Below are 27,994 nucleotides of genomic sequence, written 5' to 3' on the forward strand. Positions count from 1 at the left end.
TGACCGTGTGAATGATCGAGTGACCGTGTGAACGATCGAGTGACCGTGTGAATGATCGAGTGACCGTGTGAATGATCGAGTGACCGTATGAGTGACCAAGTGAGTGTGAAATGAACTGTAGGAGTGCGTTAGTGACCGTACAAATGACTGAGCGAGTGGCAGAATGACTCACCACGTGAGTGACCATATCAACTAGTGTGCAATTGACTTTATGAGTGGATGACCGTATGAGTGACCACGTGACTGACCGAATGGTCGTATGAGTGGGCAAATGAATGACTGCATGAGCGACCAAGTGATTAACTGTATGAGTGATCAAGTGAGTGATAGTGGGATTGACCGTGTCAGTGACAATAGTGTAGGGATTTTTTTAATTTAAATAAGAACACTGCAAAATATAGAAAGTTTTACAACATAGATAAGAACTCTGCAAAACACGGAAAGTTTTAGAATGTAAATAAGAACTCTGCAAAACAGAAAATTTTGTAATAGTCTTATCGTATAAATAAGAGCTCTGCCGTACTTGGAAATATTTTCTACGACGGTGAATAGGCTGTGTGTGTGCACGCAATATATACACTCGTATCTCGAAATAATTCGTCTGTTTTCGGAAATATTTTCTCATCAGCGTATTTTTCAATGTTGGATGACGAAACAATCGAATTTGGGGGCAGAAAAAGAACAAACTAATTATCGAAAGAAATTAAATTTTTATTAACTAAGGAAAAAGAAAAATGTACAGTCAATTGGTTTTTTTAATATACATCAGACTCCATCTTTTGCACTCATTTCAACTTAATAAAGTCTAAAAAAGCTCATGAACGTGTTTTTTTTCTGTTGTTTTATTTCCCATTGTGTGCAATAAAAACACGTCTCGGTTGATGATATTATCGTTTGGTGAATCCTCATCGAAGTAGAAACTCAAACGGCCCGTAAAAGCCAACGTCAACAAAAAAAAAAGTGCTTCGATGGTTGATGACGCTCCAAAATATTATGACAGGCTGTTTTCGCCTCTCCGTCTCATTTAAGCAACCCTTTTTTTCGGGATAGTTCTGGAAATACGCCAGATAGAAGAATGTGTGCCTTGGAACAGTTTTACACTTGACCGGAATTTCAACTTGCAACTCGCATAAAAATATACACCAGTTCTGAAATCTTCAGTTCAAAATTCTGTGAGGAATTCCACGTCACAGAATTTCCACGAATAAGATTTCACAAATTCGTCATCATGCCTTGATGCATCTCTTAAAACATCAGACCAGTGTACACACCATATAATATCTGATATGATCCCGTGCCATCTGACGTGGTGTAGTTGTGGCGCGTCACGTCAGTGTAGTGTGTTTTTATGCCTTTAGACCGTACGCGGCATTTATCTAATAAGGAATTGACTGATTGGAAATTATTCATTCTTATTACTGTATTTAAGGCAATGAATCGATATCTCTTACTTTAAACACGATCAAAACTTGGCTACATTTCGATATCATTTTTTTTAGGTTCAGCTTCTTCCCTTGTGTCAATGTTTTTCAGTTCAATGAGTTCAATTACGTATTTTCCCCACAAATGGAAGAACACGGTTAGAAATTTCAAATCACTAATCCTCAAACGTGCGAAAGATACCAATCAGATGATGCCTACATAAGCGGATGCAGAATGAGACGGAGGGGGCGAATACCTAGCTATGTCAATAATACTATTTCTTCACTGAATGGGAGGGAGATCATCCGTCTGTATCTGTCTATGGATGTCTAACTTTAGCCGAATAATATCAACCGAGAAGCCAATAAACATGGAAGTGAATGATTAATAATCGCATTCTAGTTAGTGTGATTTTTAGGCACATTATGCGGTCGAGTGGTCATTGTGACAGAGTCGCATCGCAATGAAAACATTATGCAAGCGCCAGTTAAAATGCGCTCTTACTCGTACGACCTGCATCTTATGGAACACTGACTTGCATAATTCCAAACTATTTTCGTGCAGCGCTCTCTATCAACAGAAATCTGAACTGTTTCTTCTCTTCCAAAAAAAGCCCCTTCTCGTGAGAATAACTTTCTCGCAAAAAGTGTATTCAAATATACCATTTCCTTTAATTTTTAAAAATTTTGAACTATTTACGAATTTATGGGACTTCCTGTACTTACTAGGCAATCGGTTTTTAGTAATAGATTCATCACAAATTTTATAGTCTTAGATAATTAGCAGTATACCCAGCTTGTACTAATCAGCCTTGAACGGGAAGCTTATGGGAGCCTTTTAGACTCGGTGCTCCCTAGGAAATGTATCTACTTCAGTCAGTCATCTAAGAGTTTTGAGCATCTAAGTTATAGTTTTTTTTTACCCCCTTAACTCAATATATCAAGGAAACGGATATTTTCTGGATATGTCGAACTTTTGGAAAGAAAAGTCATCTGGTCTCCGCCTGAACTCGAACCAAGGCCCTCTTGCGAACCGGGTAAGCATGCTACTACTGGGACGTGTCTCCAGTGGTGTAGATGGTAGTATGCTTGGTGGCAGCGAGTCGAGTCCCACCGGAGAAAGATGACTTTTCTTTTCGAATTCACCTCGGCATAATATCAAGAAGATATCTGTTTCCTTGATCTGTAACCGAATTGTTGCTTTGCTTTCATCTATGTACAACCTCCCTTCGGAAGCAAAAGAGGTTTTAACCGTTTTTTCAAAAATCTTTCCCGGTTTCCTGTAATTTTCGCTCAATGATGATACAAATGAAGAACTTTGAGCATGGTACTATTCCAGTACCGTAAACACGGGTTACTTTGTCTAAAAACGAAAAAAACAATGATTGGAAGACACAAATACAGGGCCACAACAAGAAAAATGTCCAACGTGGTGGCTAAGGAAAAGATGCTCATAACAAATATGGATGTCATATATGTCTAAAATACAATAAGGGGCCGCTCATGTATTACGTCAGCAAACTTTTAGCCGTTTTTGACCCCCAAGTGCTCTAGAAATGCGTCGCTGGCCACTTAAGTGTTCTGGAACTGTGCCGCACGTCACTCAAGTGATCCGTAATTCTGTGGTGTTTGGTCAGAACCTGATATCTCCAAAAAATTGATTTTTGATATAAAGTAAGTCTTGCTAATTATAACTAGTTAGAAGCGAGATAAAAGCACAAATACGAGCGTACGACTAAACAACATATTGACGTATGATATTTTCATTTGCATTTATGTGTATGCTTTATTTCTGATTTTTAAATGACAATGAAAGTGCTTACATTTCAAAAATGTGATTTTGCAATTATCAGGTTCTGACCTAACACCACAGAATTATGATTCCATATGACGCCGAACTCGTTAGAATTCTACGTGGCGGACGGTGTCTTGGGGTTTAAGGGGTCAATTATATCAAGTGAGTATAAGAAAGATAACGGGTCAACAAGATCAATCTTATTTAAAATTTCTAAGTTCAATTTTAAATAATTAATTACAATTATATTTAATTGAGGTGAATCTGGACATGTCAAACCTTGAAATATCACTTGTATCGCGTGAGATTCACACTTTGATTTTTTAAAAAGGAACTAATAACATTCTTCCATCTGTGCACAGAATTATTAACTAATAATGGAAATTTTAATCGAATTTTGATCGGATTGATAGAATCGATTAAGGGCCGTATTTACCGACATGGTTTAAACCTGTAGTTATAGTTTTCGGATAAGAGATGAACATAGATTGGTTAAAATGCGAGCCGATCTCCCCGTTAAAAAGTCTCGCCACAGAGAGCAAAAGTCCTACAACGATAAATCATTCAACCATAACACTTCACTCATAGTTAGAAAAACTGGTGGCAGATGGCAGCACTACACATAACAAGCATTACAGAGAAACAAAAAAAAACTTCACGTCAGGTTTCACTACACGCACATTCCCGCATGTACCGATTCGTTGGGGGTTCCGCGGGGGGGGGGGTGGTTGTGTGGGCGGGGTGCATGTGTGGTGTAGCAGTAGTAGGTAGGGCCTCCAAAAAATGGCTCGGGGATCCATGATGTTCTTAAGTCAGCCACCTCGTTGGGCAATTTGCCTGTTGTGGCGTTGTATTTATTTGTATTTGTATTTGTATTAAAACCCTGAATTTAACCAATCCGTGTCGATCTCTTATCAAAAAATTGTGACTATAGCTGAAACTATGAAACCATGTCGGTGAATACCGCCCTACCCTCACTGAAATTTGTAATTGTGATTAGCAATCAATCGATTAACCAAACCGATTAATCGGACAACAGCCCTATTATAAACATTTTTTTCTATAATGTTTGATACTTGAACTTGAGAAATTCCTTACACTTGTGCGATTTCGGTCGGAGCTTTACTATTTTTTTTATTGCATTCCAAACCCGAGTTCATCGCACAAAAACCTCAAAATCTTTCTTTTTTTTAAGTTCATCGTCGGCACATATCATTACTGGTGAATCAATGCCTTTATTGCATTATCCGGGGAAAATTGCAGAAATTATTCTAATAACCGGAGAATTTCAACGTTTCCTGAATGGGAGGAATTTTTTTGTTCGGGGAAATTTTATTCCTATAAATTGGGTATGTGTGCTTATCCGTTACCCAATTAAGCAGAGCCGACTGTACTGATAAATTGTAATCGTATTACAAATAACAGTAATTTTTCAACAGATAGCCTTCTGTTTCCTTGAAGACAATTTTTCGCATGAGTCTGGCTAATTATTCTCAATGATTTTTGGAAACGAAGAGAGAAAGACGTTCGAAAGAATCTGTCGAAGAAGCTTGAAAAGCCAAGTTTATAGCATGATTTGGAGTTGGTATAGGATGGAATGTGCGAGTAATTTGATATTTCAAAGGGAAAGCAAAAAAAACCAGTCTATTCAGTTGAAAATTATTATAGTTTGTGGTTTCCTTATCGAAATTTTCGGATAATTTATTCCACGACATTAAAATTCATTTCCTAATTTTTGACGTCAATACGTCTTATTAATCATCTGACGATACTGGGTGCATTCGCAAAAAGTTACATAACGAAATAATTTAAACGCTTGTCTCAAAAACTATTCAGAATATATGAGTCTTTTTCATGCTTGCTGGTAGATCTCATTAAGACAAATCAAATAGTACTACTCTGGGCACCAGACTCGCAGCCCGCTTTCGTAACAAAATTGTTTACGCTATATCTTAGGTTTGCAACGGAAATAAAGGACAGTGGTATCGTCTGTTAGGTACTTTAACACTGGAAAGACGGACAAGATCTGTGTGACCCTGCGCTCTTTCTGCTCCCATATGCCAAGTAAGAATAATACACGAGATCAAAAATTTCTCGACTTTTAATGAATTATCATGTTTCCATTGTACATCAAAGCTTTTCAATTATTTCTTTATTGACGGAGATACGAACCAATATATACGAACCAAATAGAAAGACGGAACACGCTGACCCTCCCATGTCTTGCAATACTATGTATCAACATTGTTGCAATTGATTTTTGTAAGATCAAAATTCTTCAGATATTCTCTTTGTGCGTCTAATACGATATAATCCCAACTCGTGAGACTTTCCTTCAATAGGAAAGTCTAGAAGAGGAAAGTCTAAATAGGAAGGTAGGAAAGTCTAAAGAAAGTGAATTGACAACCTTCATTCTTTTCTGCAGATGTCGGTCAAGAGGTGTCTCAGCTTTTGTTGTCAAGTAATTTTTTCCATTTTGACCGATGAATCGTTTGTTCTGAAAAAGCAGAAATATCCGCATACTTATTATTGCTGTAGGAATGGCAAAAAGACGCAGATTCGCCGAAGAGAAAACTTTTCTGAAGTTGACGAGGATTTTATGAGGAAAACCCCAGAAAAAGTGGTGCTTATGATTGGAATTGAGAGGAAAATGAAATCTACCCATAGCAAAACATTTGTGAAGTAAGAAACAGCATTGGTAATAGACTGTTTGAATCAGAATGAAATTATACGGTGAAATTCAACGGTGCCTCAGTTGATGCAAAATATAATTCTGCTGGAAACAATAAACGAAAATACACATTGAAGGCACAAAAACAACTTGGAGCTATACCCAAATATCAAATGATTTACATAAATATCCGAAATCTCAGTAATAGCCCGTCTATCGGTTATGAAGAAACTGCTGCAGATAAGAAGTGTATGAAATATCGTGTGACCTTCCTCGTCTTATAGGATACCGCAAGGATTCCAAAATATTTCACGAGAAACTCATTACTCACAGGTACTGATTCAACATCTATGCAATTGTGTGAATTTTGACAAATCGAAATCGACAAGCTTGGTTGAAACCTATTCTTCAAGTGCTTCCAACTGAGAAAAAAAAATGAAGCAAGATCACTCTCGTGATCCTGTTCAAAACCTAGAAGAGATGTAACACAGAAATCCTATTGGGAATACAGTCAAACCTCGTTAATGAGTCACTCTTGGGAGAGCAAAAATATGACTTAGTAAGCGGAGTGACTCGTTAAACGGAGTAAGCCATAGCTGTGTCAATTCCTGCCTGAGGACACTTGCGACTTCCAAAAAGTGACCCGGTAAGCGGAGTGACGTGTTAACCGGGTGACGCACTAACGAGGTTTGACTGTATAGCAGATAAAATTCCCCAGTATTTAGTTTCACCCACTCTGACGCACATCAAGAGAGGGGTCGTTTGCACAGAATGCTTTAAAAACTGATTAAAAATAAAAGTTGACTATGGGTTTCACCATTAATTCTTTATGTTATAACTCTGTTCTGTCTTAAAAAAATATAGCAGCATGCTTTAAAATGTTCAAAAATTACCGGAAATAATTTATGGGGTCACACAGGCACGTGACACGGAAATGTTTTCACGCTATATAACACAAGTAGATAACATAGGTATCGTCTGTTAGCTATTCCAAGAACAAATCGAATGATATCAATTTTAATATGTCAGTATCTACCACGCAAAGGTTGGTCCAAAGATCGTATTCACGTCAGAATTGGCGGCCGTGTCAATATGACACGTAACCTACCATATTTGTATTTTGAAAAAGTGGAATTTTGAGGGGTGTTGGGACTTTTTGATCTGTCGAGATATTTCAAAAAGGCCCGTTTTTACACGCGTCTAAGAAATCGTCAAGTACTTTAAAATGTATGCAAACATTAAGGGCCATTTACACGGATTTAGTTGTTAAGTTGTCGAGTGATCTTGTTGTCAAATGGTCAAGATAAAATCCGGTTTATTTTTTGGGTAAAGTAGCTACTATGAGCATGCGCAAAAAGGCGTGGCATCGTATTATTCAATGAGCACATTCACTACTTGACTACTTACATTAAAACATATTTTTGTATATAGAAATGTCCACTCCACTTGTCAATACGAGATTCATTGAAAGACTGGTTATTTGTGGAGATGAAGATTACAAGGACGAAAATTCATCACTGCCCCCACGGGGACTCGAACCCCGGTCTCTCGCTTGCCGGACGAACATCATCTAAGCAGATAGAGTACAGTCGAATCCCGTTTTAACGAATACCGTTATAGCGAAAATCTCGTTTTAACGAACACTTTTCTAATCCACCAGATAAGTTCACAGAGAAACAATACAAAAACCTGGAATTCCTTTATAACGAAATTTCGTTATAACGAAGTTATTTCTCCGGTCTCTTGGAGTTCGTTATAATGGGGTTCGACTGTATTTAAACCTTGGAGCGTATATACGTTGAAAGACACCATACATGGACGGCGGCAACAATCAACTAATAGCTCGTGAATGATATAGGCCACCAGATGGCCACATGCATATAGAAATTTCCTCTCCACTTGTCAATACAAGATTCATTGAAAGCCTGGTTATTGGTGGAGATTTTCCAAGGTTGAAATTAATTTTATCTGCTTCCATAGCTTAGATGGTAGACCACTCGTCCAGCAAGCGAGAGACCGGGGTTCAAGTCCCCGTGGGGGCAGTGATGAATTTTCTTCCTTGTGTAATCTTCATCTCCACAAATAACCAGTCTTTCAATGAATCTCGTGTATTTTTGTACTTGATGACTAATCTATTTAACTACTGTATAACTTGACGCATTGAAACAGGCCTAACGATTTTGATACGGTGTTGTCTCGCCCGTTATTGCCAGTACCAGGATTATATCCAGAACCACACATAACATAATGCGTTGCAAACAACGCTCAATATACACAAATATTGCGGAACTTTTCGTCACACACACCTCAACATCATGTTTTAAAAATATTTCTCAAAAAATCAATCGGAATGAAACCTGATTCAGTTCACGGTGATCTTAACAAGAGCCAGTTTCTCCCTCCGGAATAATCCCAAAAAACTATAGAAAAACGAAAGTAAAATACGAAAAGAAAAATTCCTCATCATCAGGGAATGAAATGAGTCGAAAATTACGGACTTGAAGCTTCCGCCAATTTTCATCGACTCCTGTAACGGGAAATGGTTCCTCCGGTGAAAATTACAGGCTCTTTTCCTTTCAGACACATACACCCGTTTCCAGTTCCAGAATAGCTTTCGGTCCTCTTTTATCCCAAAAATAAGAGCAAAGAAAAACGACTACACTCCTATCTTAATAAAAAGAAACTGCAGCAGATTTTGCCCTTTTTATGTAATCCTTTCCATTCGAGAAGTCTCGCTCACTTTCAGTGACTCTCTGTAATACGCGTAAGCACTCGACGTATTCCTTATCAGGTCAGTCGATTGAATTCCCTGATTCATGCTCTCAAGTGATAGGACTTCGGTGGTTTGCCAATTTCACTCCTACTTCAATCTGGATTTTTTTTTTTTCTTTTTCCCCCGCTCTTATGACTTGTTTCATGTTTTAACTTCGGGTAAAGTTTTCAAATATTTCTTTTCAGGAATTTCTATCCGAGAACGGGGGTTAAGAAATTCCATTTTATGTGTGTTTCAAACATTCTCGCAATCATTATTCACACAGGGTGATTCAGAACTCATGGGAGAGACTTCAAGGCGTGATAGAACACATCTGAACAAGCGATTTTCATCGTAATTAACAATTATCAACAAGCAATTTCGCTGTAAAATAATTTCAGATTTAATTGGATTTCATATGTAATTTTAAAAAGAAGTATTTCTGAACCGTTAGAAATTCATATTTGATGGAAAAATAATTTCAGAATTTCTAAGTGAAGTAATTTCATAATTACTAAAAGTAATATTTTCAGAATGGTTAAAGTAATATTTTCAGAATGGTTAAAGTAATATTTTCAGAATGGTTAAAGTAATATTTCCAGAAATACTTCCAGAATTACTAAGAGAAATATTTTCAGAATTACTAAAATAAATATTTTCGGAATGGTTAAAGTAATATTTCCAGAATTACTAAAATAGTAATATTTCCAGAATTACTAAAATAGTAATATTTCCAGAATTACTAAAATAGTAATATTTCCAGAATTACTAAAATAGTAATATTAACAGAGTTACTAAAATAGTAATATTTCCAAAATTACTAAAAGTAATATTTTCAGAAATACTTCCAGAATTACTAAAATAGTAATATTTCCAGAGTTACTAAAATAGTAATATATCCAAAATTACTAAAAGTAATATTTTCAGAAATACTTCCAGAATTACTACGAGAAATATTTTCAGAATGGTTAAAGTAATATTTCCAGAATTACTAAAATAGTAATATTTCCAGAATTACTAAAAGTAATATTTTCAGAAATACTTCCAGAATTACTACGAGAAATATTTTCAGAATGGTTAAAGTAATATTTCCAGAATTACTAAAATAGTAATATTTCCAGAATTACTAAAATAGTAATATTTCCAGAATTACTAAAATAGTAATATTTCCAGAATTACTAAAATAGTAATATTTCCAGAATTACTAAAATAGTAATATTTCCAAAATTACTAAAAGTAATATTTTCAGAAATACTTCCAGAATTACTACGAGAAATATTTTCAGAATGGTTAAAGTAATATTTCCAGAATTACTAAAATAGTAATATTTCCAGAATTACTAAAATAGTAATATCTCCAGAATTACTAAAATAGTAATATTTCCAGAATTACTAAAATAGTAATATTTCCAGAATTACTAAAATAGTAATATTTCCAGAATTACTAAAATAGTAATATTTCCAGAATTACTAAAAGTAATATTTTCAGAAATACTTCCAGAATTACTACGAGAAATATTTTCAGAATGGTTAAAGTAATATTTCCAGAACTACTAAAATAGTAATATTTCCAAAATTACTAAAAGTAATATTTCCAGAATTACTAAAAGTAATATTTTCAGAAATACTTCCAGAATTACTACGAGAAATATTTTCAGAATGGTTAAAGTAATATTTCCAGAATTACTAAAATACTAATATTTCCAGAATTACTAAAAGTAATATTTTCAGAAATACTTCCAGAATTACTACGAGAAATATTTTCAGAATGGTTAAAGTAATATTTCCAGAATTACTAAAATAGTAATATTTCCAAAATTACTAAAAGTAATATTTTCAGAAATACTTCCAGAATTACTACGAGAAATATTTTCAGAATGGTTAAAGTAATATTTCCAGAACTACTAAAATAGTAATATTTCCAGAATTACTAAAATAGTAATATTTCCAGAATTACTAAAAGTAATATTTTCAGAAATACTTCCAGAATTACTACGAGAAATATTTTCAGAATGGTTAAAGTAATATTTCCAGAACTACTAAAATAGTAATATTTCCAGAATTACTAAAATAGTAATATTTCCAGAATTACTAAAATAGTAATATTTCCAGAATTACTAAAAGTAATATTTTCAGAAATACTTCCAGAATTACTACGAGAAATATTTTCAGAATGGTTAAAGTAATATTTCCAGAATTACTAAAATAGTAATATTTCCAGAATTACTAAAATAGTAATATTTCCAGAATTACTAAAATAGTAATATTTCCAGAATTACTAAAAGTAATATTTTCAGAAATACTTCCAGAATTACTACGAGAAATATTTTCAGAATGGTTAAAGTAATATTTCCAGAATTACTAAAATAGTAATATTTCCAGAGTTACTAAAATAGTAATATTTCCAAAATTACTAAAATAGTAATATTTCCAGAATTACTAAAAGTAATATTTTCAGAAATACTTCCAGAATTACTACGAGAAATATTTTCAGAATGGTTAAAGTAATATTTCCAGAATTACTAAAATAGTAATATTTCCAGAATTACTAAAATAGTAATATTTTCAGAAATACTTCCAGAATTACTACGAGAAATATTTTCAGAATGGTTAAAGTAATATTTCCAGAACTGCTAAAATAGTAATATTTCCAGAATTACTAAAATAGTAATATTTCCAGAATTACTAAAATAGTAATATTTCCAGAATTACTAAAAGTAATATTTTCAGAAATACTTCCAGAATTACTACGAGAAATATTTTCAGAATGGTTAAAGTAATATTTCCAGAATGGTTAAAGTAATATTTCCAGAATTACTAAAATAGTAATATTTCCAGAATTACTAAAATAGTAATATTTCCAGAATTACTAAAAGTGATATTTTCAGAAATACTTCCAGAATTACTACGAGAAATATTTTCAGAATGGTTAAAGTAATATTTCCAGAATTACTAAAATAGTAATATTTCCAGAGTTACTAAAATAGTAATATTTCCAAAATTACTAAAAGTAATATTTCCAAAATTACTAAAAGTAATATTTTCAGAAATACTTCCAGAATTACTACGAGAAATATTTCCAGAATTACTAAAATAGTAATATTTCCAGAATTACTAAAATAGTAATATTTCCAGAATTACTAAAATAGTAATATTTCCAGAATTACTAAAATAGTAATATTTCCAGAATTACTAAAATAGTAATATTTCCAGAATTACTAAAATAGTAATATTTCCAGAATTACTAAAATAGTAATATTTCCAGAATTACTAAAAGTAGTATTTCCAGAATTACTAAAATAGTAATATTTCCAGAATTACTAAAATAGTAATATTTCCAGAATTACTAAAATAGTAATATTTCCAGAGTTACTAAAATAGTAATATTTCCAAAATTACTAAAAGTAATATTTTCAGAAATACTTCCAGAATTACTACGAGAAATATTTTCAGAATGGTTAAAGTAATATTTCCAGAATTACTAAAATAGTAATATTTCAAGAATTACTAAAATAGTAATATTTTCAGAAATACTTCCAGAATTACTACGAGAAATATTTTCAGAATGGTTAAAGTAATATTTCCAGAACTACTAAAATAGTAATATTTCCAGAATTACTAAAATAGTAATATTTCCAAAATTACTAAAAGTAATATTTTCAGAAATACTTCCAGAATTACTACGAGAAATATTTTCAGAATGGTTAAAGTAATATTTCCAGAACTACTAAAATAGTAATATTTCCAAAATTACTAAAAGTAATATTTCCAGAATTACTAAAAGTAATATTTTCAGAAATACTTCCAGAATTACTACGAGAAATATTTTGAGAATGGTTAAAGTAATATTTCCAGAATTACTAAAATAGTAATATTTCCAGAATTACTAAAAGTAATATTTTCAGAAATACTTCCAGAATTACTACGAGAAATATTTTCAGAATGGTTAAAGTAATATTTCCAGAATTACTAAAATAGTAATATTTCCAAAATTACTAAAAGTAATATTTTCAGAAATACTTCCAGAATTACTACGAGAAATATTTTCAGAATGGTTAAAGTAACATTTCCAGAATTACTAAAATAGTAATATTTCCAGAATTACTAAAATAGTAATATTTTCAGAATTACTAAAATAGTAATATTTTCAGAAATACTTCCAGAATTACTACGAGAAATATTTTCAGAATGGTTAAAGTAATATTTCCAGAACTACTAAAATTGTAATATTTCCAGAATTACTAAAATAGTAATATTTCCAGAATTACTAAAATAGTAATATTTCCAGAATTACTAAAAGTAATATTTTCAGAAATACTTCCAGAATTACTACGAGAAATATTTTCAGAATGGTTAAAGTAATATTTCCAGAATGGTTAAAGTAATATTTCCAGAATTACTAAAATAGTAATATTTCCAGAATTACTAAAATAGTAATATTTCCAGAATTACTAAAATAGTAATATTTCCAGAATTACTAAAAGTGATATTTTCAGAAATACTTCCAGAATTACTACGAGAAATATTTTCAGAATGGTTAAAGTAATATTTCCAGAATTACTAAAATAGTAATATTTCCAGAGTTACTAAAATAGTAATATTTCCAGAGTTACTAAAATAGTAATATTTCCAAAATTACTAAAAGTAATATTTTCAGAAATACTTCCAGAATTACTACGAGAAATATTTTCAGAATGGTTAAAGTAATATTTCCAGAATTACTAAAATAGTAATATTTCCAGAATTACTAAAATAGTAATATTTCCAGAATTACTAAATAGTAATATTTCCAGAATTACTAAAATAGTAATATTTCCAGAATTACTAAAAGTAGTATTTCCAGAATTACTAAAATAGTAATATTTCCAGAATTACTAAAATAGTAATATTTCCAGAATTACTAAAATAGTAATATTTCCAGAGTTACTAAAATAGTAATATTTGCAAAATTACTAAAAGTAATATTTTCAGAAATACTTCCAGAATTACTACGAGAAATATTTTCAGAATGGATAAAGTAATATTTCCAGAATTACTAAAATAGTAATATTTCAAGAATTACTAAAATAGTAATATTTTCAGAAATACTTCCAGAATTACTACGAGAAATATTTTCAGAATGGTTAAAGTAATATTTCCAGAACTACTAAAATAGTAATATTTCCAGAATTACTAAAATAGTAATATTTCCAGAATTACTAAAATAGTAATATTTCCAGAATTACTAAAAGTAATATTTTCAGAAATACTTCCAGAATTACTACGAGAAATATTTTCAGAATGGTTAAAGTAATATTTCCAGAATTACTAAAATAGTAATATTTCCAGAATTACTAAAATAGTAATATTTCCAAAATTACTAAAATAGTAATATTTCCAGAATTACTAAAAGTAATATTTTCAGAAATACTTCCAGAATTACTACGAGAAATATTTTCAGAATGGTTAAAGTAATATTTCCAGAATTACTAAAATAGTAATATTTCCAAAATTACTAAAAGTAATATTTTCAGAAATACTTCCAGAATTACTACGAGAAATATTTTCAGAATGGTTAAAGTAATATTTCCAGAATTACTAAAATAGTAATATTTCCAGAATTACTAAAATAGTAATATTTCCAGAATTACTAAAAGTAGTATTTCCAGAATGGTAAAAGTAATGTTTCCTGAAATATTAAGAGAAATACTACCAGAATTACTAATTTCCCTTATTAAGAGAAATACTACCAGAATTACTAAGAGAAATATTTTCAGAATTACTAAGAGAAATATTTTCAGAATTTCTAACCTAGTAATATTTCCAGAATTACTGAACTAGTAATATTTCCAGAAATACTAAGAGAAATACTTCCGGAATAAATAAAAAATATATACAAAATAACTGATTGAAATAAATATTTCCAAAAAAATGGAAAATATTTACAAATACAAATACAACACCACAACAGGCCAAATGCCCAGCGAGGTGGCTGATAAAAAGATGCCCATAACAAATATGGATGTTATATATTTCAAAAACAAAGCAACCCACTTAAAAATGTAATTAGAAACATTATAAACAATATATACACATGTTAAAATATTATACAATGCCCATAAAGAATACTTATGGTTGTCTTATTCTAAGAATGGACAGAGCTTCTCGACCCCAACATGTTTATCATACTTCGTTTTAAACGTGTCAATTGTGTTACAATTTACTACCTCCGGGGTTAAGCTATTCCATTTATTAACAACCCTATTAGAGAAAAATTCCCTGCGACACCATAACGTTGCATTGTCCCTCACCAATCGATACTGGTGTCCCCTTGTAAAAGCAGTCGATTGGCGGTGTACTAAAAGATCGTGGTCCATCCTATCCATCCCATTGAAAATTTTGAACACTTCGATCATATCTCCTCGACACCTGCGTTTATCCAATGTAAACATATTCAAAAAATGAAATCTCTCTTCATAACTCAAGCCCCGTCTGCCAATAAGGACACGCGTAGCTCTGCGTTCTCTGCACCCCTTCAACCAAGTCTATGTCCCTCTGTAGGTGTGGTCTCCAAAACCTTACAGCATACTCCAGTCCAGGACGAACTAAGCCTCGAAAGAGCGGAAGAATGACTTTAGGAGAACGCGAAGAGACCTTTTTGAAAATGAGACCAAGCATTCTATTCACTTTTTTGACAACCGCTGAACAATGTTCAGAAAACTTAAGTCGCTCGTCAATGAGAATTCCCAAATCGGTGACCCTAGTTGCATCCGGGATAGTGACACCATTCAACTCGTAAGAGAACCGTGGGTTGCTCGAACCAAAATGAGCTGCCACGCACTTATCAACGCTAAACGTCATGCTGCAATTCTGTTTAAGTTGGTCTGGAGCAACTCCCTATCGCTTTGATTCCCGATTACCCCCATTAACTTCACATCATCTGCGAATTTGCTAGTTATCCCATCGATACATTGATCGAGTTTATCGCTAAAAAGTGAAAAAAGCATGGGGCCAAGGACACTTCGTTGAGAAACTCCATTTGTGACGTCTGTCCATCCAGAGAATTCCCCGGTCACCATAACTCGTTGCGACCTATCTCTTAACCACGATTCTATCCAATTCAGCAAGTTGCCCCCAATTCCAATCTCGTGTAAACACTTCAAGAGTTTGCCATGTTGGACCGATCGAATGCCTTCTGGAAATCAAGGTAAACAACATCTACATTTTTTCTCTTACCCAAAGCCTTAGTCACGTGATCATAGAAACAAAAGAGGTTAGTTAAACATGACTTTCCCTTCCTGAACCCATGCTGATTATCCGACAATACATTATTCTCGTCTATCCACTTCACAAACTGCCTTTTGATGATAATTTCCAAAATTTTCTAGAGGGAGCTCGTCAAACTCACTGGACGATAATTTGACACCGCTTCTCTACTACCCTTCTTAAATATCGGAACAACGTTAGTAAGTTTACAATCTCTTGGGACGATACCCTCAGCAACACTACTCCTGTATATCTGTGCGACTGGCCCCAACAATTCATTAGCACATTCCCTGAGGACCCTGGGATATATATCATCTGATCCTGGTGCTTTGCTAGCACATATATTTTTTAGAAGATTTAGGACCTCCACATCTTCCACTTGAATATCGTTGAGGATTTTATTTCCCCATGCAACACCCGTATATCGAATATCATTATCTCTGTTAAACACCGACGCGAAAAAGTCATTGAAAGCACTACACTTGTCAACATTGCTCTCTAACCTAGACCCTCCTATCGAGAGGGGGGCCAACTGTCCCCTTGCATCCATTATTGACGTATCGAAAAAATGATTTCGGATCAGAGCCAATGTTATCTGCCAATCTAGATTGAACTTCCTTTTTACTATTCCTTATCGCTTTCTTCAACACTCTTCTTTTATCAATAAACAATGATAGATCACCTCGTCCACTTTTATACTCCCTGAATGCTCTTTTCTTTTCAAGATAGAATTTACGCACGCTATCCGTGAACCATATAGGGTGAGATATACAAACACGCCTTTTTCGAACAAAGGGTATGACGTCGTGCAAAACAGAGGACAGTTTCGTACTAAATTCCTCCCATTGACTTACCACCCCTACTGATTCCAACCGGTCTTTGAAAACTTCCGCTAACCTTCTTCTCAAAACATCAAAGTTAGTTCCCCGAAAACAAGGAACCAGTCTTTTGTTATCAACCTTACCCGAGGAAAAGTTACAGTGAAATCTGACGATACGATGATCACTGGAGGAAAACTCTTCCCCTACCGAAACATGTTCAACAAGATCCTCAGAGCTAGTGAGAACTAAATCCAAAATAGCAGTACCCCTAGTGGCTTCTGATACATGCTGATACAAAAAATTTTCGAACATCAACTTAAGAAACTCTCCTTCATACTGATCTCCCAAACGATACACGGGTAATTGAAATCCCCTAGTATGAGAACCCTCTTTCTCTTACACATGTAGGAAATTTCATCATGCAATTTGGCGATGTAGTTTGGATCCCTATTCGGTGGATTGTAACAAACCCCAACAATAAGTTTATGACGTCTTTTGTTCTCAAGTTCAACCCATATGGTTTCAATATCACTTCTCTGCACGTTACACTCTCTAGCCTTCAACATGATTTCACGTGTATCGACACTCCGCCCACTTTCCTATTAGATCTATTTTTTTTTTTTAAAAAGTATCGTATCCTGAGATGTGTAAGAAAGATTCATCCCCATCCTTTGCCCAAGATTCAGTAATGGCTATAAGATCCAGGCCCTCCACAACTATCATAGTTTCTAAAAAATTTCTTATTACCCAAGCTCCTGGCATTAATTAGCACACATTTTAATTTACCCGGTGATTTATTGTCAATTGAGAAGCTATTCAAGTCAGTGGTGGGGCCCCGTCAGTACTGTTATGATTATCATTAACTAACCCGCATTCCCGACTACGTGGTCTGGGAGTAAAAAACCTAACCTAAGACTACCGTAAACCTCCCAGACCCCCCCTTTTATTTAGATGGATCCCATCTGAACGAAGCCACCTATCAGTAAATGTGGGAAGCTCCAAAAACGTGACTCCAAGTAAGGAGCAAATGTCCTTCAGGCCTATATTGAATTGTTGGATCCTACTCCTATACCCTCTACTACCCCTTGGCAGCACTGGAATCACTGCCACATCTGAACCCCTCTCCCTAGCGGATAATAGTAAATCCCGGTACTCTGACAGAGACTCACTAATATTCGCTCCTACCTGATTCGTTCCCACCCACATAATCACCCGCAAGGGCAACTTTCGGCGATGAAAAACGTCAGCGCTCGAAACACCGAAAATCCCTACACACCCTGTTCCCAAGTTCCCTAACCATAGAATCGCCGATGATTAAACCCCTATCACTATCCCCCTCTACCTCATCCACTACCACCCATTCGCCCTCTACACTGTCGTTGTTCGTGGAGATTGCTTCTTCATCAACAGGTGGCTCGACGACAAGAGGCTTCGGCTCCGTTATAACCGGGCCCACTAGAACCCTAACTTTTCCCGTAAGGCTTCGACCTCGAGTTCCAACCTTTCCCTATCCAAGCACACTTTACAAAAAAATTGAAACCATCAGCTACTACTATTATTTGCAGAATAATTGATTGAAAGGTATTTTCAGAATTAATGAAAATGAAGATTCATATTTGATGCAAAATAATGTCTCAAAATTGATGAAAACTCATATTTTTTGAAAAAATAATCGCAGAAAAAAAATAGATAAAATTCTCCAATAAAACATAGGACTCCCCCGTTTGACTCAGGGACCCTGGATCCATTGGGCCCGTTAAGATGCCACTGCGGATCTAGGTACCGCAATATCACTTTTACCCACAGGCTTCATGGGAATTTGTTTTGGCCCACAATGTCTGAAATTTGGAAGACCCCCCTGATATATTTTTTTTTATTTATTTATTTAATAATTCAAACCAGCACACATAAATACATGAATGCAAATATACAAAATAAAATAAAGACAACAGAACAAAAGACAAAACATACACTATGCAGCTCTTAGGGACCCATTTGGTCCGTCCTAGAGCTTAAAAAATGTCTATATATATAATAAACGGCACGCTCGATTTACATTTATTTCATTTTATTCATTTTTTTTTTATTTTAGATATTTCAAATTTTTCCTTGGTTATCTATTTATATTTTCAATAAACCTTTCAAAATTCGTTATAGAGTTTGAGAATGTGAAAATTTCTTTCTTGAGATGTTTATTTATTCTAAGGTCTGATAATTTTTTGCCGAATTTGTTACAAATAGTTGGTCCTAGGTAATTTATACTTTTTTGAACAAGGTATTTATTTGTTTTTGGAGTTAAATACAAGAAGTTGTATCTATTTGAGGTTCTATCGTTATTAGTTTTAAGAAATAAATTATGGTTTTTAGAGTCATAAAAATTATCATTGTATACACATAAATTTGTCTTAGATCAAGTATTAAAATTTCTGATTTCAGTAGATCTGGATTATTAAATAACATTACCTTACGTTTTATGCGATTATAGATGTTATTTAAGTCCTTAATATTATCGTGATAGGTACCTCCCCACACTGTAATAGCGTAAGTTACTCTTGACTGGATCCAGGCGTAGAAAATTGTTTTAAGGAGTTCCGGACTTACAATGTTTCTTAGTCTATATAAAGCTGCAATTTGTTTTCTTATCGTATTACAAACATTGTTAGAATGGCTATTCCATTTTAGGTCGTCTTGCATAACTACACCTAAATAACTATATTCTCTTACTCTTTCTATGTGACTGCAAGAACAGATTTGGAGGGGTATTTACAAACGTGTAATCTTAGTGATACTGGAGTTTCTGGTTTGATATCTCTAGTTTTTAGACAGATGAATTTTGTTTTTTCTACGTTTGGAAGTAATTTATTTTTTGTTAGCCATGTGTTAATCTGTCTAAGGTCATCTTCAACTTCAGTTATCAAATGAGAAATATTTTTACCTTCAACTTATAATACGGTGTCATCCGCGAAAGACACTATTCTACCATGCAATTTTAGAAGCCATAATTCATTTATATATATCAGAAAAAGTGTGGGCCAAGTACTGTTCCCTGAGGTATTCCTTTTTTTATTTCAAGGTAATCACTTTTATCATTTTCTATATAGACTGCCTGTATTCGTCCATAACAGTACATCTCGAACCACCGCAATAGTTCACCACGAATTCCGACATTCTCCATCTTATGTAATAACAGAGATGGATCTACATTATCAAAAGCTCTTTTTAAATCGATAGAAATATAATAATATATAGAAATAGTTTGAAGATTATATAAAAATTCTTTTCTCCTCCACATTATGTGCAGTAAAAACATGATTCGGTTTGATAATATTATCATTTCTTTCTCGTCGAAATATAAACTCAAACCTTCCGGAAAAGCCATCGTAACAAGCTTCAAATCCCGATGACGTTTCAAAATATTTTGACGGGCCGTTTTCACCTCACCATTCAGCCGACCCTATTACGGAATAATTCTGGACATGAGCCAGACGAAGAAAAAAAAGAGAAGCTTTTTATATGCTTCGGAACAGTCGCAGTCATATGGCTGCTCTCCACCCTTTTTGCCAGTCTTCCGAAGTCCTTTTCATGAAATAATAGTGCAGGATCGAAGCCTTCACCAGCAGTCGAGATGTTGGATCGTACGTGCCAGCGATCTAATAAAGAATGATTGATTGGAAGTGATTCATTTTCTTCTTATTCTTCGTGGAGCGAGGGTTGAATTGAGAAAAGAAATCGATATCTCTCCCTCTCTTTGCCGGCAACACAATCAAAACTTGGCAACATTTCGATATACTTTTATTTTTTTTTGCCTTTTAGGTTCTGCTTCCTCCCTCGTGTCAGTGCAATGATCTTTTCCCAAATGGAAGAAAGAGGTTAGAGATGTCGAATAGCTAATCCTCAAACGTGTATAAGATACCAATCGAACATCTGACGTTAGCAGAGCGTCAATTCTGGTCGATCCCATCAAACTCGAGGCAATGTAGTGCGGTGTAGCAAGCAAAAAAATCCAACGATATTAGCTAGAAATATACCAAATTAAGCGCAGGCAGCTATTATGGCGCTACTATAGCCACTTCGTCAGTGGAAAAAAAAATGTAATGACCTGTTATAGCACAGGTGACTCACACTTAAATGAAAACACGTGGTCAGATTGAGGCCGACGCGTGATGTGGTGATGATGACGCAGAGAAAGATAGTAATGATGATGAAATGATCACGATTGTGAGACGGAGTGTATTCACGATGGAGTGGCAATGAATGAACGCCAGAACTTTGCCACTGGACTTATCCCGTTGCCGAGACCTCTTACAGCCCAGCTTCGTGGCAGAGTCTGGAACACTTTATTTTGTGTCAAAAAAAAACAAAAAAAGCATACAAAATTTTTACGGCATATTTTCCCCGAACAATTGGGTACTGTCGCGATTAAGAAATTTTGTGGTGATTACAGACAAAATGGGGTTCGGAGTTGCAGGAAAGTTTCGGGGTTTCGTTAAGACGGATGAATGTACACATATTAGGATGGAGGTACGTTTTAAAAGCAATTGAGGGGGACCCCGATGCCACCTCATCTGTTATCTTACATTTGCCATATTATATACATGGGATACAACAAAGAAACTAAACGATAATCTTATTGTGTAATATAAAGTATCCATCGGAGCGAGTCATCTCGCTTAACACCTTGTTGGTCAGCAAATGGGTTTGATAACTTGCGACTAGAAGCCAGCATCAGTTTCATTGGGCTGGGTTTGATGGACAAAAAAATACAAAATAGAAATGTTGTGTGGGGGAAACGACGATGAAGTGCAGTAAGGGGGGGGGGGGAGCTCCGTCAACGATACACTCCGTCTCACAATCGTATTTGTTTCATCATCACTAGTACGTCCGCAATCATCGCATCACGCGTCGGTGATTAGTTAAGTGATCAGCGGGATAATTACGGATCACTTTAGAGACGCGTAGCACAGTTCCACAGCACTTACGCTGCCCGCGACACATTTCTAGAGTGCTTGAACAATCCGCGGAATATTTATAGTCCGTTTCGGGTTAACTTTGCAGTGAAGAGAAAGGCAGAGAGTGTATTTCTTCACCACAAATTATAGTTCCCATACATCGGAGGTTTACGATGATCCTTTTTATACAGAATATTTCAATTTTTTCTATGATTTAGAAAAAAATATCGTTTTTTGAACTGATGTTTATTTGTTTAAAATTTTTTAATTAGAAAAAATATTGGTTACCATTATGAAAAATCATAGCAACGGCAACGACATTTTGGCGCGATATCCTAAAATTTTTATTGCCAATATCACTGTCGTGTTTGTTTCGTTACACAATTATATACAGTATATATATATTTTTATATCGTTATTTGGTTGAATATTCCATAACGATACAATTTTTCATGATGAAGTATGTGTGACCTATCGAGAAGCTTGCCAAGAATTAAATCTTCTTGAAAACGATGCCCATTGGGACTCGCTGATGCATCGAATACTGCTCAACCACAGCAAATAAGCAGCGATAATATTGACAACGTGTTTCCCATCCAATCCGAAACATCTTTGGGAAAAATACAGGGATTACATGAGTGAAGACATCCTACGTCGTTTGCGAGCAACGAATCCGGACATACAATTCACACCAAACGTGTATAATGAGGCGTTGGTTTCGATCGAGGATATATGTTTGTCAATCGCTAACAAAGGATTGGTGCAGTTGAGAATGTGTGCACCAAATCGATCTGCAAATGACGCTTATGATCGTGATTTGCAACGTGAAACACACTTCGATGTCGATGATTTTTTATACATTTGTTGAAAAGAATCTTCTGAAATTGGTTCCAGAACAACGCATTGTATATGACACAATCATGCAAGCAATTACGAATCAAAGTGACGGATTGTACTTCATAGATGCGCCCGGAGGTACAAGCAAAACTTTTCTCATTTCAATCGTTTTGGCAACCATACGAACACGGAATAAAACTGCACTGGCAATTGCATCATCTGGAATTGCGGCAACACTTTTGGATGGTCGAACAGCGCATTCAGCACTGAAATTGCCGTTGAATTTGCAAACCACTGAGACGCCAACATGCAATATCACCAAAAATTCCGGAATGGGCAAAGTTCTCCAAACATGTGAACTTATCATGTGGGACGAATGCACAATGGCTCACAAAAAAGCATTGGAAGCGCTTGATCGTACACTGCAAGATTTGAGGGGAAGTGGAGAGCCCTTCGGTGGAGCACTCATTTTATTGTCTGGTGGTTTTCGACAAACTCTGCAAGTCATACCACGTTCAATATCCGCTGATGTTGCTTCATGCATGTCTCAAATCATCAGTTCTACGGCGACATGTAAAGAAATTCACTTTGAAAACCAATATGCGAGTTCAACTACAAAATGATGCATCCACCGAACGTTTCGCAAAACAATTGCTGGATATTGGGAATGGGAAGATGGCAATCGACAAATCTACACAATGTATCGCATTGCCAACAAACTTTTGTAAGATGACATCAACCAAAGACGAATTGATTCAAAAGGTTTTCCCAAATATCGCGTGGAATTACAAAAATCATCAGTGGCTCAGTGCACGTGCTATATTAGCAGCTACAAACAACGATGCCAATGCCATCAATTTCAGCATTCAAAACAGAATACCAGGCGAAGCGACAACGTATAAGTCCATCGATACTGTGATGAATCTAGACGAAGTTGTCAATTACCCAACGGAATTGTTGAATTCACTCGATTTGCCAGGTACGCCACCGCACATTTTAACATTGAAAATTGGCGTGAATATCATTCCACCACGACTTTCGGTGAAAAAAATAATGAACAATGTCATCGAAGCTACAATTTTGAATGGCAAATTCAAGGATGAAGATGTATTGTTGCCACGTATTCCAATAATCCCAACAGATATGTCATTTGAATTGAAACGTTTACAGTTTCCGGTATGACTCGCTTTTGCAATGACCATCAACAAAGCACAAGGACAATCACTGCAAGTGTGTGGGTTAGATTTGGAGAATCCGTGCTTCTCACATGGACAACTGTATGTGGCCAGCTCACGCGTCGGAAAACCTTCCGATTTATTCGTGTACGCACCAGACGGAAAAACAAAAAATATCGTGTATCCACAAGCACTCTAATAAATAAATAGAATTAAAATGACGCTCTGAAATTTTTCCCATATGAAAATGAATAAGTTTCAATAAAAATGACAAAATGTAAATTGAATGTTATCATAACGAGTTTCCTTGAACTGCCTTTCTTCTGAGATAGCAGCAACGCGCGTCGGGTAAGCTAGTAAACAATAATATTCAATCCGTTTCATTTTCTCCCGAAAATAGGCTTCATTGAGTTCAGATATTCACTCATAGATTACACAGGCAGTGTTTCTCTTCCACGAGAGTGCCGATACTATTGATAGAGGCTCATTATGGGTGCAGAAGTTTGGGTTTTAGGTCCTCCTTTTTTTTTAATTATTTATTTTATACCATGTTTATGGTTTCCAGTAGTGGTTTCCGATGACGGAGAGTGTTGACACAAGTGAGAGAGGGGGCCCCCACAGTGGTTTAGAATTTCATCTTTTATGTGACAGTTGTGTCTTTCTTTTCACCGGAGATAGCCACGCTAAAAAGTTCTCTGCTCTTCCATTCCTGAATACTATATCTTTGGTTTTTGAATACTCGCTGTACACAAAACTCGATAAGAATCATCCGTAATAACCATGAGCAGCACATCAATCGTAATAAAAGACTAAAACTGCCGTGAAAACAAGTGGCATCAACGTATACCGTTCGGATGAGCGACGGAAATTTTGGCAAGAAAAAAGTGAGTAAAAAAATTCTAAACTTTTTCGTATCATTATTTGGTGCTTCCTGGATTTTTGGTGCTTTATGGATTTGGTAAATTCCTGCATTTACCAGTGAAAACGGAGTTAATCTGATTGTTCTTAATTATTAATTATTTTTCGATTGGCTTCAAAAATTTTATTTAATGTTCATTTTTTTCATATAAATTTTAAAAAAATTCAAAAATCCCCAAGTTTTTAAGAGCCATGGTTAATATACAGTGTTTTATTTTTGCAATCATCGACTTTCGAAATATATTTTCAACCCCAAAGAGTTGGGGGTTCGTATACGTAAAGGAATAAATTAACTAACTTTTTTATACATTACCCGAGTGCTGAAACTTCCTAATGCTGAATTGCAGATCCCGCTCTGAAAGTCATTTGCAAAAAAAATTCATATTTTTAAATGAAATATACAGGGCTTGTGTAAATGAATGACATGATTTAATATATTTTAAAACTTTACACACATTATGTGTGTAATCTTTGATACGTAAAAATAAAGAAAAATATTCAGTTTCTTTTCAACATTGCTCAATAGATGGCAGCACTTCCGTAGAACGCAAAGTCTGAAATTAAAAACGGTGATAAGGGGTCATTAAAGTATTGCGTCAGCATCGAGGGGGAGGGGTTTCGGATTTGCTGACTTCTGATGACAAGGGGGAGGGGGGTTTGAAGGTTGCTTACATCATCAACCACCCCTTTTTGAAGATATGAAATATTCTATGCAGCTGACGAAATTTTGCTGACAGGGATGGGAGGGCAGTGTTTTGCTGACTTTTGCTGACGAGGGGGAGGAGGGGGTCAAAAATGGCTGAAAATCTGCTTACGTAATACTTGAATGGCCCCTTATAACGGTATTCGTTACAATGGGAATCAACTGTATTTCTTTTTCGGCCTTCTCAAGAAATGTCCCAGTTGCCGAATGACTTTCGTTTCTCTTTCCCCGTAAATAAAGCAAATGCAACGAAACAGTGTATTTTAATAAAAAGAAACTGCAGCTGATTCTGGAGAGTTTCTTTTTTATGCAATTCCCATTCATTGGAAAGAAGTCGTATCTTATACTCCTAGGACCCCGTATACGCATAAGTATACAGTATATACTCGTAGTATATTCCTTACACTCGAGTCGGCCGATAGAATTTTTTTGAATCATGCTCTCAAGTGATAAGGGGCTTCCGTGGTTTGCCAATTCCGTTTACTTCTTTAATCCGATATTTTATTCTTTCTCTTACTTTTGACCTTTTATTCTTTTTCCTTGATTTTTTTTCCTATTCCGGGAAATTTTTCCGAATATTTCTTCTCGGGAAGAAAAAAAAATATATATAAGAGAGAAATTCTCCATTTCCTGCTTTTTCTAACATATTTTTGCACGCATTCTTATGCCGCAGGAGCATCTGGGGGACAGAGAAAAAATTAAAATCGATTTAGAAAGAGGTTTCTTATTTTTTAAATTTTGATTTTGTGTAAGAATTGGGGCCATTCAAGTATTACGTAAGAAAATTTTTTGCCATTTTTGGCACCCTCCGTCCCCTTGCCAGCAAAAGTCAGCAAATCTCTGACCTCCCCCCCTTGTCAGCAAAACTTCGTCATCACTCCCCCCCCCCCCAACCTCCTAACGCATATTGGTGGGATCAGAAACGTCCGTTAATTTCAATGCTATTTGAAGGGTGCTCTTTAAAAAATTCATTGCGACCCACCTTTTAAGCCATATATGGTAAACCCTTGACCCACGGACCAAATGTGGCCCTGAAGATTATCTGATGGGGCTTGGCCCCCCCCCACCCTCAAACCTAATTTTGTACAAATGAACTAAGTGGAACATTTACAAATCGCTTAAATGACCCGTGGCACAATTGCAGAGCATTTAAGTGTCCCGTGGCATATTTTCAGATCACTGAAGTAGGCCTCAACGATCACTTTCACATTCAAAGATCACCTAAGTAACCAGCGACACAGTTATAGAACGCTTAAACGATCTGTGGCACATTTAGAGATCCCTTGAGTGACATGTGGCACAGTTTTAACGCACTTAAGCGGCCCCCCAGTGTGGTTCTACATCGCTCAAATTACCCCGAAACATTCCCATTTCACTTAAGTGCTCTGAAACACCTATATCTCGAATTTCATTTGCATTCGTTGATTTTTGCAGGCGCTAGGCTCTCCTGAATTGAAAAAGTTATTTTATGACCACCCTGTAGCTTCCGTTCATTTCGACGTAAATGTTAATCAAGTTTTTGTAATTGGAAATTATACTCCAATGAAGACGTTCGCAATTCAAATAAATAAGAATATAGGTTTGAAAGTCTTAGTGAAAAGGGCAAAATGGTGGGTGATGTGTGTGTAATATAAGCCTGTCTGTTTCTCACATGCCATACAAGCATTCAAGACCTGCCCGATACGCATCGAAAAACCCTGCAATCAAGTCTTGTCGATTGCTGTCATTTTGAAACTTGACGGGATGAGAAGGCATCGATACGTAACTACCATATCTGATCACCTAATCAGTACCGTATAAAGGAACAACATTTTGCCACATACGATTCCCAAACTAGCGGTGAATGGTCGCAAAAATACTGGTAGGAAGGTACACGTATGTAGAGGTAATGTCGGGTAAGAATGACCTCTCCAGTTACCCCGCGTGTTTATCAGAAAATTATTGCTGATTTGCAAGTTTTTGGTGTTCGTGAGAAATTGAAAAGTGTCCCCTTTGGTTAGACCATTTAGCGTTCTGGTAAGAGTACGTATATGTTTATTTCTATGTTATCTACTACAATTTGGTGCATAGGTTGTTTCTAAATGTTTTTTTTTACCCGTAGTATCACTTGATACCAACAATAATCAGAACTTTGTGCCACCAATTTTTCTTCAATTTTCATATTTTTATCTCTTTTTTTTTCCCTAATCCGGTTGAAAGCCGTGATGAAGGTGAGAATGTCCACCTATTTGATGATGTAGAGCATAGTGTACAAGGTGATGCACAACAAAAGGATGAAAATATTTACGTTATTCTGAAATATTGTGGAAAGTTTTATCCAAGACTGAAGGTTTCCAAGCCAGACGACGAAGTATGTGCTAGTTTCCGCTATGCTGAAGAAAGGAAAGTATTTGACATGTCTAGACCCTCTGGTATCGCGAAAATTTCAAATTGTAAACGAAATAAAATAAGTCTACCAAAACATTCGGTCAATAGCATGTACCTAGTTGCAAGACGTCGTGAGTGTTCTTCACAAAGGGGTTTAAAGTTGTTGAAGTCTGCATCGCTAGGTCACAGGAATTTTTTTAAGAGAGGGGGGAAAAACTGAAAAACAGCCGATAGGTGGCGCTTGTACGAGCGACTTCGGTAGACATATGCAAATGAGACGGTTATAAGAATTTGCGCTCCTAATCCACAATCAGTTCACCGTTATAAACCGTGTATATGGA

General features: G+C 35.1%; 1 protein-coding gene and 1 non-coding gene across 2 annotated transcripts; both read left to right on the forward strand.

Annotated features, from left to right (window-relative positions):
• The first annotated feature begins 7,857 nt into the window (after positions 1-7,857).
• On the forward strand, positions 7,858-7,929 carry TRNAA-AGC (transfer RNA alanine (anticodon AGC)). Its single transcript has one exon. It is a non-coding gene; the product is annotated as a tRNA-Ala (tRNA).
• Positions 7,930-23,219: 15,290 nt separating this feature from the next.
• LOC149063722 (uncharacterized) lies at positions 23,220-23,672 on the forward strand. Its single transcript, XM_089255766.1, has one exon. The coding sequence runs from the start codon at positions 23,220-23,222 to the stop codon at positions 23,670-23,672; it is 453 nt and encodes a 150-aa protein (XP_089111892.1).
• The last annotated feature ends 4,322 nt before the right edge of the window (positions 23,673-27,994 follow it).

The sequence above is a fragment of the Pholcus phalangioides genome, unplaced genomic scaffold, assembly GCF_987345545.1.
Source record: "Pholcus phalangioides strain wild (caught in Gottingen) unplaced genomic scaffold, Ppha-v1.0 ptg000172l_1, whole genome shotgun sequence".
NCBI lineage: Eukaryota > Metazoa > Arthropoda > Arachnida > Araneae > Pholcidae > Pholcus > Pholcus phalangioides.